Source organism: Hippoglossus stenolepis, chromosome 4, assembly GCF_022539355.2.
Source record: "Hippoglossus stenolepis isolate QCI-W04-F060 chromosome 4, HSTE1.2, whole genome shotgun sequence".
In the NCBI taxonomy this organism is placed as follows: Eukaryota; Metazoa; Chordata; class Actinopteri; order Pleuronectiformes; family Pleuronectidae; genus Hippoglossus; species Hippoglossus stenolepis.
In genome coordinates, this window is record NC_061486.1 from 16494140 (window position 1) to 16513427 (window position 19288).

Consider the following 19288-nt stretch of genomic DNA (forward strand, 5'->3'; position numbering starts at 1 on the left):
TGTGTGAGAGAGAGAGAGAGAGAGTGGGAGAGGGTGTGTGTGGGTGTCTGTGTGCATACATTTAAAATCCACTGTGCTTTAATGAGACACAAAGTACAGACAGCAGGTTGAGCGTGGGCTGGAAACCATGGCAACGGCCTTGGGCTCCGAGACATGTAGAGACCATAGACTGTATATAAAGAGACAGAGAGAGAGAGCACCAAGATGTCATTAAGAACAGTTATTGCGATCAAGAATAGAGTGAGGGATTGATCAGCTTAATTGATGAACACGCATGCACGTACACACACACATGATACATGTGAACAAATACCCTGAAGACTTCTTTTAAATCCCTACTCTTGTGGCAGCATCGCCCACACAGTTACACACTGTGTTGATCAGTAAACATCTGTGTGTATTTTTATGTACGTTTGTTGAGCTTCATGTTCAAAATCCATACAGCTCATATACACACCCTGTGGGCTGCAGTCTTTGGAATCAGGGGCAAAGAGTGCAAAGCGCAGATGTATAGATTTCATAGGGGTTGCCTGTAGTGCACGTTTGGTATTTTTGTTTGTCAGAGGAACGTTGCACGTTTTCAGTGCAGATTTAAAATGGGGGGAGCTATAAATTAGAGGAATCATTTATAATATCAATATCAGTGGGTGTGTTAAAGGCCAGTCATTTCAGCTACAGGCGCTCCTGTTAAAGAAGTGTCTTCCTCGCCATGATTTTCGATCATTTTGTGAATAGAAGGTCCATTCTATTTAAGATACAGAAACACAGCTCAGCACTTTGCCCATTGATAAATGATAAAAAACAATAAGCTTAGAGGCTAATTCATTAAATTCAGTTGTTGATAGTCGAGCCAGTTTAACACATTGTGAATTTCAATAGAAAAAAGTTAAATCAAAGTTAAAGACGTGGGAGAGTTGGGAGAGTGGGAATAACATTGATTTGATAATATTATAATTGATGTAAAAAATGTGCTTTAACCTGCAATTTCAAAGCAATATGAGTCCAGATATTGCTACAGGTGAATATTCCACAAAAATGGGAGGTGAAAATGATCTCCTCTTCCTGCAAAGGCTTCTCTATCCATCACTGGAAGAAATGCATTTCTGTGCGTTGAACAGTAGGAGGCAGAATCCATATTTGAGCAAAACTGTGTAAATGAGGTGTTAGTGTGAAAATGTTGTGGTACAACTCTGAAAGAATACCTGTTTTACAGCTTTGTGCATAGTCTTTACATATCGTGTTCAGGCTTGACAACTTGCTGTTTGGAAGACAATAACATTCAACCCCTGCTGTGCTTCACCGCCTACTGTGACTCAAGGCAAATCACCAAGAAACCTAGCAGGTGCAGCTGAAGACAAACCTAACGGTGCGATAGAAAAATATCTCCTTGTGCTCGTAAAATGGAAGACATCTTAGATGTGTCTTTTGCAGGTTGGTACAGGTGAAAACTACCCTGTGTAAGTGATCCTCGCTTGCATTTATCTGTTTCATTGAATTATAAGTTTTGAGGATTCAACAAAAGCGTGCTCCTAAAACACAAATTTAAACATGTTTTCGAAACATCAAGACGAGTCATTGGTAACAAACATCAATAAAGTTTGGTATGAAATAGATCTGCAGGATTCAGATGAGAATGTGTGGGTGTCGTGCAAACTGGGAAACTATTAAAATCATGTTTATTGTGCTATTTGTGCAAAGCAGAGAACATAGCAAATATAATTGCGATTGTGATGCAGAGTTTACTAAACATATTATTTCCACAAGGGGCAATTATAAATTTGTTGATAAAACACTGCAGTTCCACCCCCCCCCCAGCCATATATGTCTTTATGTATTTTATTTCAGTGATGTTTAAACACAGACAGTTTAACACTGTGGGATTTCAAGATTTTTGCTGAGAACATGAACATGGTGAAGGTCACAAAGTTAATAATAATATATTTTATTTATAGAGCGCTTTTCATGGTACTCAAAGACACTTTACAAATGTTAAAATTAACATAAAAAGCTACACACTAAAAACATAGAGCACACAACATACATCACACATTAAAAGCAAATGTGAAAAGGTGAGTTTTGAGTTGTGATTTGAACATTGTGAGATTGGTGCAGTCTCGGATGTGTTTGGGGAGAGAGTTCCAGAGGGAGGGGGCAGCTATGGAGAAGGCTCTGTCGCACCAGGTCTGGTGCTTGGTCCTGGATGGGACAGGATGTTAGCATCAGAGGAGCGGAGCCGACGGGATGGAGTGTGGTGTTGGAGCAGGTCGGTGAGGTATAGGAGGGGTTTATGAGATGCGTTAACTTTTTAGAAATAATTTTACTCTCCAGTGGTGATTAATCCAAGTGTGTGTTTGTGTGTCTGTTTGCACGCTATCTTGGCCCCTGATGAGCCGCAGGTGTTACCTGCTCGGAAACTTGCCCAACAGGCGGAAGCCAATGAGAGAAAAGAAGGATGAGTGAGAGACAGAAAGCGAGAATTTAAACAGTGACAAAAACAAGTACGCCTCATAGACATAGACTGACAGAACCACAATGCAGATTTTGGTGCCTTATTTTGGTGCCTGAGCTCTGTATTAAAAAACTTGCCCTGCCCTCAGACTAATGTTAAATTATAACTTGCCAATTTGCCTTGGCAAAGAATAAAAATGTTCAGTTCTGGCACCTTATGTGCACCGGTACCATTTTAAAAGTATTGATTTAGCCCTGATATCGGAAAAAACCCTAACGATGCCCAACCCTAGTATAGATTTAAAGTATGTTGCATCAGTGAAATAGTAAATGAGAAGAGCATCAAAGCAAAAGCAAAGGACATAATGACAGATGGATGCAGTGAAATGTGACAGTCGGAGCATTGGGAGAAGGAAGAGGAGAGGAAAACAAAATGAAAGGAGTCCAGGGAAAGCTGAAGGTGTTAATGACAGAGGGCGAAAAACGTCGAGGGAGAGAGAGAGAGAAAGAAAAAATCCATTGACAGGATGAGAGCGACCTGATTAATGATCAGGGATTGTTTACTTGAATCTGTTTTCTCTGCCTCTGCCTGTCAATCACTTCCCTCACTTTGTTCCTTTCTCACTCCTCCACCCACCGTGTCTCCTAATGTCAATACAGCATTGTGTTAACCACACTCTAGAAGGAAATACTCCCAGAAATAACCCAAATCTTATACATTCGTCCCTCGGGGGGGGGAGCTGCCCATCGATCCGTGCCGTGTGATACTAGCACTTCGTTGCTCTGCATGGAACAACATCCCCTGTGTGACACCAGAGAACAACATGTGCTGAGAATCACCCAACCAAAACTAATGTACCAAAGTCAACACTGTTATTGAAATAATGATCCAAGCATCCGCAACCACCTTGATATTTTCCTTCTAAGCCACAGTGCACTAGAGAAATACATTTGTGGTGACAATGTGATTGTGACATGCATTACAGTTGTTTATTTGAAATTATCTTATCAGTGAGTGATAATAAGTGACATCGTAATTTTTTATTGTTACAAAAGAAATCTAAGATTGAAGGAAGTTTTCTTTTCTTTGAGCTTTTTTTGTATCCTGACATCAGGACCCACAGGTTTGGAACCACTGATATCAACCGTGTCTGTTTCACCCAAGTTTTGTTTGACTTGTTTACTCATGTGACATCTGACCTTCTGAAGCACATCCAATGTCCTTCTGTCCTAAAGAAAACATCAGCCTGTGTCAACTTCTATAGCATTAAGCATTTAGCTAACATGGTCCTTTAAAGCTTGAAGTTGGGGCGTTCCAGCTTCGTGCTGGCAGCCAATCACAGTTTTAAGCTTGGGACACACACCATTGATGGCTTTCATGCTAACGTGCCATAGTAGCTGTCCATGCAATGCTAAAGAGAAGAAGGGGTTACAGTTAAAGCCCTCTACAAACTCAACGTGTACGTATGAGTGTTCTGTAACTGGACATGCTCACACCTGTTGGGAGGCATCAACAGAAATGCTGCCTGTTCACCTTGAACAGGGTGACGTCATGTGTTGCACAATTGCATTGTGGTTGTTTTGCTCTGTTTGCACTGTGTGTGGCAGAAGTTCAGAAAAGCTCCACGATTTAAGCCGCAGCCGAGGCACCAGCCAATCAAATATACCATAAAAAACAAATACTCAAACACAGGCGCTGTGCAATCAAATCACATTCATGCAATAGAGGAGGCAGACACCGATGGTGAACAGGGCAAACCCCAAAAGTGAAACCTAAGTGTCTCGATCGCCACCCAGTGGCTGGCTGCAGTATAGCTAATTAATCCTGCCTCCTCCATGTTAGTTGATGGGACATGGGCCTAATTAAAAATTAAAAGTACACATCTTTTAAAAAGAAGATGGTTTCTGTCATTGTAGGTAGTTCTTATCACATTGACGTTTGTTCAAGTGCAATTTTTTTCAGTAGATGTGGTTTTAATTCGTTATTTGATGCGATAAAAACAATCTCACGATTGACAGCTGAGACGGACTCGTGATTGGTCAAACTCGTGTATCGATAGGACCTTTCTATACCTCGGCTTCATTCCCAAATCTCGCTACTGCACTGACTCTGGCTCCATATGCACAACATGGCTGATATGTAGTCAGGATATTTTAGCTGCGTTTCTGGATAGTGGGACAAAGTGGAGACACGTCGTCCATCTCGTCATCTATGGTGCCAGAACCACTGCTCACCACCCTATCACCCCCCCCCAACTGATTCCAAACAACACATTTATTTTTATGTTTACAGGCCTGGTCTGTCATAGAATGGATAGCCGTGATTTATGTTTACAGCTCAGAGGTAGAGGATGGAGTGAAAAACGTCAAAGAAAGAGAAAAAAGAGGGACAGCTACAGACACCCAAATGGTGACAGACGGAGAAGGCAGTTTACATATGCACACAAGCACTCCAAACGGACCGAGGCTAGGAGGACTGCTGTAGGAGAAAATGAGTTTTGTTCTCTGGAGGCTGAGAGAGAAGGGGGGGAGAGAGGGAGAGAAAGAAGAAAGTAAGAAATGAAAATTTCCATCGAAAGAAACCGAGGATCATTGTTTTGCCTGAGGCCACATTGGCAGTAGTTGTGAAAGGAGGAGAGATTTGTCTTTCACATCCACTTCTCTCTCTTTCCCTCCCTCTTTATCTTTCTTTTTCTCTCGAACACACACACACACACACACACACACACACACACACACACACACACACACACACACACACACACACACACACACACACACACACACACTGTGCCATCTGTACCTCCTTGAGGAGCAATAAACCCAAATCTCCTCCAAAAAATGCAAACGACAGTGATATGTCTCCACAGTTTATGTGCGTGTATTGTGAGGCAGTTATATTCGTCTTGCTGGTGTCTGACGGGGCACGGCTGCTGAGCTGCAGCCAAAATACTCCATTTGACCTAGATCATCTCAGCACCCGACTGGCGTATGTTGGTGTGTGTCTGTGCGTAGTGTTTATGCGTCTTTGTCAGCGATATGAAGAATTTTGGACAGTGCCCATAATAATAAAGAGCTCCCTCCCACATGTCTTCTGACTCCCTGCTTATCCTTCTGTTTTTGCTGTCTTTCACTGGGCTTCTCCCTGATTTGCTATTCCTGCTCTCCCTCTCTGATGTTTATTTTTTTTTTTGCCAAACGTCTGCACCCTATTGGTGCCCTGTGCTTCACCTCACAACCCAAATGTTTAAATCACCAAATAACCGGCATGCACACACGTACGTAGACATGCACACACGTACACACTAAGCAACTGTAGTAAGACATTTTCAGATATGAACTCTGGAAAATTGGTTGTGGACATTTCCTGGAATTTGCCTTTCACATATGAAGAAAGCAGCGAGAGACTGTCCAAGTCGGATGTGTTCACAACAACAGGAACATTTCCGAAACATTCAGGTGAAGGGTTGCGCCTATAGCATGCAGGCGGGACATCATGTATGAGTCCTGCTTCGGAAAGCAGAGTGTTTTTGTTTACGGCACAACGGCATGAGCGTCAAACTTTCGAATATCGTTCTTTCCAAGTTGACATGTTCGTTTGCTACTTCCACGTGCATGGCACCTCTATTTTCATCTTGAGGTGTTTATAATCATCCAGTTTTGCATCTATAATGTGTTAGAATCGTCATCAACACGCCCACTGCCACGCTTGACATTTTCCTTCTGCATTCTCACATGGGCTCGCGCAGACATTTTGTGGACATTTTACTAGGGGGGCTGGCAGGAAAAGGACATTTGCGTTCTCACACACAGCCCCCACCCTGGAAATGTTCACTTCAACAAATGTTCACTATCTAACAAAGACATGAATGCTGGTTTGGACTGGTTAGAAAAGTTCTCAACTACTGAACATCTGTCACACTCCAAGGATCTAGTATTTCTTTCCCTCCTCTCTTCTTTCCTCTTTGCTGGCGTCTGCCCTCTGACTGCAACATAGTCAATAAGATCTACTTTCTTGACATTCTGCAGGACAAGATATCTGCAGGAAAAAGATGTGTCCTTAACACTGAGCGAGATTGTCCTCAAGTTAACACCATGTTTCTTTAAGATTTACAATGGTTGGACACACAGAAAAGTTGCCCTCACACTTCTATCTCAGTCTTCTCCCAAATTATTGATGTTTGAAAATGAGAAAATCCTCATTCCAAACAAATTCTACCTTAGAAGCCAGTGCAGCAAAATCAGCAGAAGTCTGTTGTAATAAAGAACTAACGCCACCACATAGAAAATGAAATGATGAAAATTGTCTTTGTATTGTATGACCCTTTTTCAAGCCTAACATATAAATTGAAATCTTTACTTAATTGTTCTGCTTGTCTTTCCTTGTGTTCTGTGACAGTGATGGATGGGCAGACAGGTACGACGTGACGGACGGTTTTGTTAGGGAGGCAGCCGGTGGTATTACCATCAAGCTCCAGTCGGCCGACGTGAAGTGGTTTGACGAGTACTACCTTAAACTTCGGCCTGAGAACAACATCCGGAACCCCTGGTTTCCAGAGTTCTGGCAGCATCGCTTTCACTGTCGGATTAAAGGCCACCCGCAGGAGAGCAGCAAGTACAACCGCACCTGTAGCAGTGAGTACAGACCGAAAATAAGAAATGAAAGTAAACGGGCAGCCGGAGGAATTCTCTGTAGTGACAGCACTTTAATATCAGTTTCCGTATGAGGAGGGATTGTTAGCGATACCAGTTACGTTTATCATTGTTTATTGTTAAATCCCTTGAGACATATTTGGGAAAAGACATGAAATTCATTAGCAGTGAACACTGAGTTACAGGCGCCTGTATTTTTGTGTTGACAATAATCATACGGAGAAGACGGAAAGCATGTGTTTCTGTTTTCACATCACAGGCTACATTGTCAATCTGCTTTTATTGATATTAATGCAAATAACATACACTCACATAATATGCAAAAAAAACTGGCTGAACACAAACACATTCAGTAAACAACCATGCACACACAAGTTTCCTGTTCATCTGTTCATTTCCCCTTGGGGCTGCGAGTGCACTCTCCCTTTATTTCAATGTATTCGTCTCTTTCTTGTCCCTCTCTGTTTCGGCTCCTCCATTAATCAAAACGATGCGTGAGAGCTGCATCAAAGGGAGTCATGTCTCCCTTATTCTAATGAAATAGGACGTGAAACAAATGAACGGGACAGAAAGGAATGAGATGTGGAGCTGTGAAGTGGCCGTCGAGAAAAGGGAAGAGAGCAGTCTTTGATGTCAGGAAGAAAAGAAAAACACTTTGCTTCGTAATATTAGAAAGAAAACGTGAAATTAGGAGTTGCACTGATATACCTGCATTTGTTTTCCATTTGTCCTCTGTCCCTGCCCCCCCACCTCTGCAGAGCGAGAGTCGCTTCGGCAGCAGTACGCACAGGACACCAAGATGGGGTTCGTCATCAACGCCATCTACTCAATGGCATATGGCCTGCATAATATGCAGCGGGCTCTCTGCCCAGGTTATCAGGTACGGCTGGGATGAATGAATAGAGGGACACTATGACTCAAAGAGATGAAGAGGGTGAAGAGTGGGAACGATGGGAAAAAAAGAAGGTGCCTAACGGGTTTTTGCGGCCATGTTACAGTACAACTTGTTTCCACAGGTCCATATCTACCTCTGGCAAGGAGGTTGTGTTTTCATCGCTGTGTGTCTGCCTGTGTGTTAGATGGATTACACAAGAACTAATAAAGTGATTTTAGTGAAACGTGGTGTAAGGGTGACGTATGAGTCAGGGGAAAACTCATTCGATTTTGGAGCAGATTTGATAAAGGGGCAGATAAGGGAAAATATTAACTTTCTTTAACATTGGGAGATTTTTTCAATGTTGTTGTGAATTTCTCAATAAATTATACAGAGATCTTTATGAGGGACTAATATCTAGATACCCACTATATCGAGTGTGTGAAATTTGTGGCCACTTGATTGGGTTTATTGTAGAATTCACTCTAGTTGCCATTTCATTTACAATTTCCTGATGGGAACCCAAAGGATAACATGTACAGACTAAAACAGTACATAATAATTATATATAAAGTAGGAAATTCACATGGAATAGTAGAACATTTAAGCAATTTCAATAATTAATCTGTATTTTATTCTATATGTTACTTTCTGCGAGTCAGACAGCACATAATGGTTCAGTTCTGTTCACTGGTACAGTCATTGGCGTAAATGTCATAGATAGAAAAGCAATACTTCCTCACTGCTCCTTTCAATCTTCATGTCATTTGTATGGATGACGCACTGTGGTTTGATTTCCATAGTGTTGCGATAATCATCCTACTTTGAATATACAGTTAAGGGTTAACTGGAGGAACTTTAACAACTACTTTATAGCTGTTGCATTCAGTTTTAACATGAAAGACCATTGACCACCATTGAAAGCTACTCGTGTGCACACACAGATTCTAACCTGAACATGTGGATCAGGACACATTAGTTTTACATGACCCGACTGTCCATGTATTTTAAGGGCCTATGTGATGCCATGCGACCTATAGATGGTGCCACACTGCTGGACTTCCTGATGAAAACTAACTTCACCGGAGTGTCGGGGGAGGGAATCCTATTTGATGTGAATGGAGACTCGCCCGGCAGGTGAGTGCTGGAACTGGACAGAAATTACATCCTCTCCTTTTTATTGCGTTTTGGGTTGCAAAGCTGAAGTGGTGTGTTTCTGTGTGACATGTGTTGCATGTTTTCATACATGCTCTTTTTCTGTACAGGTATGAGATAATGAACTTTAAAAAGATGGGGAAGGACTACTACGACTACATTAATGTTGGCAGTTGGGACAACCGCGGCTTGAAGATAGACCATGATGAAATCTGGCCCAACAAAGAGGCCATCATCAAGTCAGTCTGCAGTGAACCCTGTGACAAAGGACAGATTAAGGTAAATACAACTTATACAGATATCATTTATTTTCACCTGCTGTTTAATAAAGTGTCTAGTATTCTGTAATAAGTAATAATTTAAAAAGTATTGTTTAATATAGTGATTCCAGCACCCTGACCTGGAAAATAGAAAGCAGTGGTAATAAGTGTACATGGCACAGTTTCTTATAGGCCAGTCTAATTCTTACCAACATTGGTTCATAAGGAATTTCCATTCTGCCATTGTAGCTGCATAAAAGAAAAGCTCCATTTGGATACAGTGGCCGGTAGAACTGAGCTGACACTGATAAATAATCCAGCTCACTGGTACTGGAAGGTACAGGCAAACATTCACAATGCACACTGTGCCCCTTCTAGGTGATCCGTAAAGGCGAGGTGAGCTGCTGCTGGACGTGCACCCCCTGCAAAGAAAACGAGTTTGTGTTCGATGAGTACACCTGCCGAGCCTGTGAGCTGGGCTCGTGGCCCACCTTTGACCTCACAGGTCAGTGTCTGCGTGTCTGTGTGTCTGTGGGTTTATTTTTAACCTGAAGTCTCAGAGGCATTTCAACACACCAAGAACAGAAACACGTCAGTGAGCTCATGGAACGAACTAACTATGCTCCTGCATAAAACCTTCTAATATCAGGGAGGTAGCGGTGTTGCTATTTAACAGTCCTTAAATATGAATTAAGACATTTTTTTTAAGGTTAGGTTTATTTTAAGGTGAGAGTAAGTCCTGAGGAAATCAATGTAAGCCAATGTAATGTCCTCTGAAGTCATGGAGACGTGCTTGTGTGTGTGTGAGGACCTTTTCCTGCATTAACACCGACCTTGTCAGGACCAGTAGACCTCATGGGGATCAAAGCTTGGTCCTAATAAGGCATAACTTAATTTCTGAGCTCCTGGTTAATGCTAGTGGTAAGATGTGAATTGTGGGTAGGTTAAGGTAAGGGTTAGGTATGAATTGGTCCTGGTTAAGGTTAGTGGTAAGGTTTTGATTAGACTGTCCACAATGAATGGAAGTCAATACAAAGTCATAATAGGAATAGCAACACAAACCTGTGTGTGTTAGTGAAATTAAATAGTTGTGTTTTCTCTGATACAATGTGCTATTGCAGCAGTTTTATTACTATGATACAATAACTCCTACGATACAATAAGTCCTGCACCAGTTACATTAGAGAAACAGAGAGAAGAACCCTCTGTGTCTCCTCCTCTCCTCTCCTCTCCTCTCCTCTCCTCTCCTCTCCTCTCCTCATCCTCCTTCTCATGATTAGCGTTCAATGCAAATGCATCTCAGTTGCAATGAAAACGTATTTACCCTCCACTGCGTCCAAAGCAGCTGGTTTTTGTGTGCTTTTCAGCTGCTCATTACAATGCTTTGCTATCTCCTCAGCATGCTCGATGATTAAAACATGAACCGAGCCCTGTTGAAATTCAGATTGAGCATCTCTGCCAGAGACAGAAGCGTCCTCTGCCTAAAACACGGAGTGAACCAGTGAGAAAATGACACTGAAAAACGAGGGGAGGAAGAAGATTGAAAGAGTGTCGGGGGTTACCAATGTCTAACTTTTTTTTGCGTGTGTTTGTTCGCATCTTTGCGAGTACGTGACTCATTTCATCAACAATAAATGCTGCGTGTCGCCCAGCGGGGGGTTATATGGAACCAGTGATAATGAGGTGTAAACAAACTGCTTGCCCTGCTCCTCTGGCAGACATTTTGATCTATCCTCAGGCCATAAAGAAAGGAGAGAAAGTGGGGGAGAGATAAAGGGGCAGAGGGAATAGCGCAAGGTCTCAGCTGGCAGGGACCAGAGGTAAAGTGGGTGTGAAGAAGGATAGAAAGCAATAGGAGAGTTTAGGGGACAGCTATAGAGCAAAACAACAAGAAAAAAAGACAGTGAGAGAGAATTGACTTTGAAACACGAAGAGATGGTGAGAGTGAGTTTGAAAGAGAGGGGGAGAGGAGGAGAGATGGAGATGAATAGAGGCTGTGGCAGAGGCAGCGACCAGGGAGAGGAGCAGAAAAACGTAGAAGGGAGGATTAGCTCTGGGATTTGAGCCTCTCCACTGATGAGTAAAGTTCCACAAGTCTGAGTCTGAGAGCGTTTAAAGGAGTTTGCCTCAAAACTTTATATTGACTGAAACCCCCAGAATCGTCCCCCTCCCCCCGACACACCAGTTTGGCTCGGGGTCAAACACGACATTGGTTTCCTGCAGCTTCTGTGAACTAATTAAGATTTAATTTGCAGAGGTAGTGGATGCTTACAACACCCATGAGGAAAAACACTGATCTGGGATTTTCAGCCCCAACATTTAGATTTATGTGGGCACGATTCATTTCTCTGCAGGTTCTTACTTTTCTGCCCATCGCAATTTTTCACAGGTGGATGGTCCCCACCCGTAGACAGGGGAGACCTGGTGAGACGGGAAAGCTGCTGCCTTCTATGTCTGATTATTCTGTTTTGAGTTACAAGAACTCACGCTGTTTTTAATCATGATTTATATTAAGTTATTCAGCTTTAACTCAAACTGCATTAGGAGCTTTTCTGTGACATGAGCTGCATCCTCAACCAAAAGTTTCCTCCCGACTTAGTTTCTGTTCCTGTGTGTTACCATCCCCATGGTTCTTTTTCAGCAATTAGACTGTTGTTGATGCCCCTAGACCAAACCGATCTCTGATTTAATACAGTTAATCACTGTGTTAAGAAAAAGTCATTAAATTACTTAAGTCTGTTTAATGACTGTTGTGTATTATCCTCCCTCTGCGATTTCCAGTACTATACAAGCAGGTGTGTGTGTGTGTGTGTGTGTGTGTGTGTGTGTGTGTGTGTGTGTGTGTGTGTGTGTGTGTGTGTGTGTGTGTGTGAGAGTGATGGATGAGAACTACAGAAAAGAAAAATGAGCGACAGGAAAGGGATCAAGGTTGAATGACATGAGCAGAGAGGATGAAGGGGAGGCACAGATGGAGGGAGAGGAGGAGAGAGTGGACAGAAGGGAAAAGGTAATACAGGGAGAAAAGTTTCAAAACAGCAGATAGCAGGTGAGCAGCATCGAGCAGCAGTGGATAATGAAGGACCCCTGTGGAGTAATCCGTATAATATTTTATTAATGGCTGGATATGTTTAATTAATGGATTTGATACAGATTGATGGAAACAAAAAAAATCACACACACCAATTCCACTTTACCCATGTTTTCTAATCGTGTTTTACTCCTTTGCTGACCCACCGCGTCACGCGGTCAGGATCAGGGGACGTCTTTAGGCTCGGTCACAAATACCCGAATATAACAGTGGCGAACCTTCACCTCCCGTTCACTTCCAGTCGAGGAGGTGAATAAAACATTTAAGGCGAAACACATCCGCTGCGTGGCTTCGCGCGGAGTTATACTTTGATGAACTCTGAGCCACTTCATTTGCGTGTGTGTGACAGAGGCTTCAGGCTTCAGGCAGTTAACTGTTGAGACTTTCCCACCTGAAGATGTGCAGGTCCACTGCCCCTGACCTGTACGGTTTTACTGCACACTGATGTTTCACCTGAGCAGTTGTGGGTGAAAGCTTGATGCTAAGAGAAACAAATGGAAAGGGAGAGAGTGATATCAATATAGGGTTAAATGTTGACTGGGGAATGGAAGTCTTACCTCAAGTTTTCACTGTATTGTTCAGTTGCTGACCTTCCCACACATCTCAGCTACACGGTGGTGGTAGTTACAGGTTTGCAGCAATATACGTTTGTTTTCTGAAAAAAATCCTAACCTCATAATGGAACCAGATTGAAATCCACTAGATCTGGATTTTGATTTCCCTGGGAAATTGGTGAAAATGTCAAAAAATGCTTTATCTCACGTTGTAAAAGAAAGTGGGAAAATTCCTTGTCCAAAACTGAATGGGTTCATTCTTCGTCCATGTCCCATGTGCCCTTGACAAACAAAAAGAAGCAGAGAGGAGAGAAAACATAACCTCCCTGGCTGAGGTAGAAGCTCTTGGTTATTTTTTTGTTTCATGAAATCCATCCCTTTTTCTCCAGGCTGTGACCCAATCCCGGTTGAGTACCTGCGGTGGGGAGACCCTGAGCCAATAGCTGCTTTGGTCTTCGCCTGCCTCGGTCTGATGTTCACATTCTTTGTCACTGCCGTCTTCATCAGGTAACAAATCTCTAATCTCAGTAACATATACACTGAGGAAAACTATAGATAATGATGCACTGGACAGAAATAAACATTTTAATACCTACTTCGCACATTTCTACTATTTTAGTCGGTGTTTCCTTTGTGCGTTTAAATCCTTCTCTGTACACTATATGTCTTCATTTTCCATATTTGTGCACATAAGTGAATGAACATATCTGTATTTAGATTTCGGGACACCCCAGTGGTGAAATCTTCCAGTCGGGAGCTGTGTTACATAATACTGGCAGGGATCTGCCTGGGTTACCTGTGCACCTTCTGCCTCATAGCTAAACCTCACATTATCCACTGCTACCTCCAACGACTGGGAATCGGCCTGTCACCTGCCATGAGCTACTCTGCACTCGTCACTAAGGTGAGGACGGGATTAAGAATTTTGCAAAGTGATTGTGAGATAAAGGCTTCGGCAACTGTGAGAGGTTCAGGGGTAAAGGACACATCTGTGGGAGGAAGCAGGGCTGTGCGGACTGAATGAGAAAGAGGGCCAGAGTGAAGTGATGCTTCAGATTATAATCCCTTTTTATAAATTAGAATGAGAGGGTATGGGAATCATAACATCAGAAATCAGGGTTTGGGTCAATCCTACACTGTTATAAGGGATTTTGGGAATGAGCATTTGTAACAATGTTACATTAACTTATTACATTAGCTTAAGCAAAAGAAATGACCCTCCATTTATATCCCTACATTGTGACTCCTGTGTGGCTTTATTATTTTTTCCCACAAATAATGGCCCAAATATAAGGTCCAGTATGTTCAGTATATAGTTTATGAAAATATCCTGACATTGTTTGTTATCTGACCACAGACAAACCGCATCGCCCGGATCCTGGCGGGCAGCAAGAAAAAGATCTGCACAAAGAAACCTCGCTTCATGTCGGCCTGCGCTCAGCTCATCATTGCCTTCCTCCTCATCCTGCTGCAGCTGGGCATCATCGTGGCTCTCTTCCTCATGGAGCCACCTGAGGTATCCTGTGTGTGTGTGTGTGTGTGTGTGTGTGTGTGTGTGTGTGTGTGTGTGTGTGTGTGTGTGTGTGTGTGTGTGTGTGTGTGTGTGTGTGTGTGTGTGTGTGTGTGTGTGTGTGTGTGTGTGTGTGTGTGTGCATACAAAAGAAAGACTTGAATCAATGTTCTTCTTCTGTTACATTGTTTTTAAGACTATTTGACACTGAGAGTCAATTAATGAGAATATTGTCAGGCGTTGTACTGTTTGCAGTTCTGCTGCAGTACTTTACTTTTACTTCTTTGCCAGTAGATGTAAAGTATTGGGCTGGTTGTTGTAGCAAAAGCCTTTTTCGGGTTCTCTAATTTGTGATGCCATGTTCCCTCCTGTTTCTCTTCAGGTGATTCATGACTACCCCAGCATCCGCCAGGTCAACCTCATTTGCAACACCACCAACATAGGTGTGGTTACGCCGCTGGGATACAATGGCCTGCTCATCCTCAGCTGCACCTTCTATGCCTTCAAGGTACTATCGCAAGTGTTTCTAAGTAATTGTAATTGTAACTGTAATTACAACATTACAGTTCAGAATTACAATATTGAATATGCTGAAAAAAATGGAAATCCTAAATCTTCACAGGATAAGACATACTGACAATGAGTGGCTGCTTTAAAGCTGTAGTTGGAACCATAGGTTATTAAATATATGAACATGTCCACATGTGTCTCTTTTTACAATTTGTACAGTGCACATCATCACACGACAGAAAAGCAATGATGAAACCACTGGTAATGTATTGCTGCTCTACAACCTTTCAACAGCAGTAAATGAAATTTTTACTGCGACAAACACATAAAAAAGTCAATGTTTAATTCTCGGTGGCCTGCAGCGTGTGAGAGCCGAGTGGTAAAAAGAGACAGCAGCTGAAATGGACTGTACTTCAAGCAAATACATTTTCTGTGATTACAAACATAGCAGCAGAACAAACCAATATAACTGGTGGTGTGGGGTTGTGACCCCATGTTTCACATAATGTATCAAACTGTGATGCAAAGGCAAATGGTTTGCAGCGAACACAGTTTTATCTTCAGCAGCTGTATAGAGATGATTGAATATTTATCTCACTTGTCTCTTTTCTTTCTCTCTCACTTTTCTCTCCTCAAGACCCGCAACGTCCCGGCTAATTTCAATGAGGCGAAGTACATTGCCTTCACCATGTACACCACCTGTATCATCTGGCTGGCCTTTGTACCCATCTACTTTGGGTCCAACTACAAAATTATCACCATGTGCTTCAGTGTCAGCCTCAGTGCCACTGTGGCTCTGTGCTGCATGTTTGTCCCCAAGGTAAGGCTGGTTGTTTTATATATATTTCCTCACATGTTTCAGTCACATTAAACATTATGTTTTCTTGATTGAGTAAAATTGAATTCGAGTGTGAGATATCAAGCCTCAATTACAATTCTTCATCATAAGGTTTTGATAATTACGTCATAAAGGGATAGTTCACCCAAAAATGAAAATGCACTTATTATCTATAACTATAACTATCAAGTTTTTTAATGCACATATCATCCAATATATCGGTAAAATGTTTTTTACTCCCTACTATCAATATCAGCATCAGCCCCCAAAAAATCCTATTGGTCAGGCTCTACTTGTTAGATGTCCATTAGTTGTGGATTTGATTAACCTCAAACATAAATGGTTGCCATCATTCTTCATCACTGCATGAGTTATATGAGCCTTCAAATAACCATGGCAGCAGCATCAATACTCGATGGTACATTAGCATTCAGCTCTCACTGCTGACACAGCCACTCGCTGCATTCTTTGGTACGTGGTAGTTGTCTAGGTTATGAGAGCAGAGACGTGTTCTCTAGGGTCGAAACTCATGGACCTGTCAGATAAAAGGCAGCATTGGGTTTCATATGTCTGGAGTCTTTTGTTAATGTTTAATTCTGTATTTTGTCTGTTACTGGGGCCCTTCTTGGTTGTTAAGTCATGGTGTGTGTTGGAGGGTCCAAGCTCGGGTACTTTCAAAATGCCGCAGTGCGGTGTCCCTTGCTGTGATTGTAGATCTCAGATGGTGGAATAGATTAAATACGACATAAAACAAAGCCGCTGTCTTCTAACGTTAGCTAGCTGGACTGAGCTGGGCAGCACAGAAGCGATATATCTTTGTGAAGACGTAATGAAGTGGATTAAACGAGTCAGGTATGTGTGCTCCTGCTCGATTTGAAAAAAAATCTTTTATGAAGTTAGTTCCTTTTTGCTCTTATTGATGAAGGTTTGGATATTACATGACACGTGATGGAGCAGCCAATTTGACATGAAAAGGCCCGTCTACCCTTTGTTGGACTCTTGTTTCATTGTTTTGCACTGTCACGAGATTGAGTGTTCTCTCACTCTTATGTATTGGAATGTGTTTCCAAGTATAAAAGTACCGTACAATATAATGTATAATGGCGTCTGTTGCCTCATGCGTTGTTTTCCGTCCTCTGCTTTGTTTATGTATGAACGGAGGCTGCACTGGTCACAGTTGAATTGTCTCATCATGAGCCAAATAAACATCAACTTCTCGCGGTCAGCCATCCTCGTTTACGTTTGACGCCGTGCCATCACCGGGCATTGGAACGCTTGGAAGTCGGACATTTAAAGTCCGAATATCCGACATCTGAGTTGAACGCAGCATTAATTCATGTGAATACTATCACCTGTATTTAACTGCTACTGAATCTTAAAAACATAAGAAACAAACACTTGTATTTCACTGTATTATTACTTTTTCCAGTCATTTTTTACACAGAATACAGCACAATATATTCTGATGTGTGAAAACTTAAACATGACTATAATGCACTAAAATATGTCGTGCTTGTGACCATGGAGAGTTGTAATGCACTGGCAGAACTCCCAGTAAACAACAAATGAGGGTTCAAGTTGAGTTTGTGAATAAATAATGAATAAACTGAAATTAAATCTTACTTAATGCCTGCATTGAAGTGGAAAACCCATTTCAAATATTATCCTGTGTTATGGTTTCTCCCACTTATGCGCTAATAGCTACATATCCTGAGGAGCTGCATGAGAAAAGCAATCAATAAAAACAATTAGCCGCCTCTTTAGAGAATTGTATGTTTATTAGAGCTCTATGTTTGCTCTAAATTAACTGGTCCTTTTGTGTTTTAATTTCTCAATCAGGTGTACATCATTTTGGCCAAACCGGAGCGTAACGTGCGCAGTGCCTTCACCACCAGCACCGTGGTGCGCATGCACGTGGGCGATGGCAAATCTTCCTCAGCTGCCAGCCGTTCATCTAGTCTGGTTAACCTGTGGAAACGCAGAGGCTCCACTGGAGAGACACTCAGGTACGTGTGTGTGTGTTTGTACACTAGTGACGTCTTAGCCAGGTTAATGCCAGGTTACTCCTCAGTTACAGCTGAAGGCACCATTTCTGTAATGGCCCCACTCTGAGACCATTTATGGTGTGTGTGTGTGTGGGTGTGGGTGTGTGTGTGTGTGTGTGTGTGTGTGTGTGTGTGTGTGTGTGTGTGTGTGTGTGTGTGTGTGTGTGTGTGTGTGTGTGTGTGTGTTAGAGAGAGAGAGATTGATTCTCTGAACTCCCCTGAGCAGCCTGACTGTTCTTCTGACCCTAACATGAACTGCAGACAATGGCCTAATGGAAATGTGGCAAAGGAGAGAGACGGGAATGAACTGAGGAAGGCAGGATAAGGAGAAGAGTGAGAGAGAGACAAAATGGGTGGTGGGAATGGAGAGAGAGAGAGAGACGACGACCATAAGTGATGGAAAAGAAAGAGAAAAGCACTTAAGGAGTGGTATGAAAAGAACAGACCTAATATATTTCACACCCAGCTTAAGGCCATCCACAAGTCATCTACTGTGACAAGGAAGCGATCAGAGGATACAAAGGGAGTGACGCACAGTCACTTGCCCAGAATGAAAAGGGAGGAAAAAGACAAGAATACATTTTTCGTCTGTCAGCAGGTTACTCCGGCTCTCACCCCGCTTGGCAAGCAAGATTTCAATCACACTCTTATGAGAAATGTCAGGAGCGTTCCCATCTTTGTTTCTTTCATTCCTCTCCTCCGTCCGTGTCTTTTGGTCCTATTCTCCTCTGTGGGTGGTGGTAATTGGCAAGGCTGTCTATCTCCTTGGTGCGGGGCTGGAAGCTGTTGCCTTTGAGATGCTGTCATTGTGCGGTCGGAACAGACGCAGACAGACATGTAACCGCTGGACCACAAGGGGAAAGGAAGGAAATTTTTAAAAAAGAAAGTAATGTTCGACTGATGGTTTGGAGCAAATGTTTGAACTGCAGAGGAGTGATTGGTATTTCTTCACCAGTCATTAAAATCATCATCAGAGCTGGATGTCAAATAGATCCATTAAGTTCTGTGCAACAAGTGTTTCTGCCAGTAGCAGTGGTCCTACACGCTCCACAGCCTTCTCTTCCTATGGGATGTAACAAGTGGATCACTTCACTGTGCATGTGTATGTGCAGGTCGACACATGCAGATGCATATGGATACGTGTGTGTGTGTAGATGTGTGTAGTGTCTGTGTCTACAGGGTTATTTCAGTAACAGCCCCAGCCCCGGCGATGTGAGGTTTAATCAGAAGTTCCACTATAGATTAATCACACTAATTAACCTGACAAAGGGATAAGAGGAGACCGAGCGCTGTGACAGATGTGAAGAGGAAAGTGGAAAAAAGATGTTGAACAGAAGAAATAGAGAGAGAACC

At 42.4% G+C, this 19288-nt stretch overlaps 1 protein-coding gene across 1 annotated transcript in view; it reads left to right on the top strand.

The window, feature by feature from the left end:
- Window positions 1-19288, top strand: part of grm5b (glutamate receptor, metabotropic 5b) — a 65800-nt gene that overhangs the window by 36007 nt on the left and 10505 nt on the right. The window contains exons 7-17 of the mRNA XM_047339686.1: window positions 6848-7083; window positions 7860-7981; window positions 8988-9112; window positions 9241-9409; window positions 9769-9895; window positions 13422-13539; window positions 13750-13936; window positions 14390-14548; window positions 14925-15050; window positions 15690-15872; window positions 17730-17896. Of these exons, the coding sequence (XP_047195642.1) occupies window positions 6848-7083; window positions 7860-7981; window positions 8988-9112; window positions 9241-9409; window positions 9769-9895; window positions 13422-13539; window positions 13750-13936; window positions 14390-14548; window positions 14925-15050; window positions 15690-15872; window positions 17730-17896 (1719 nt within the window). The remainder of the gene's footprint in view (window positions 1-6847; window positions 7084-7859; window positions 7982-8987; window positions 9113-9240; window positions 9410-9768; window positions 9896-13421; window positions 13540-13749; window positions 13937-14389; window positions 14549-14924; window positions 15051-15689; window positions 15873-17729; window positions 17897-19288) is intronic.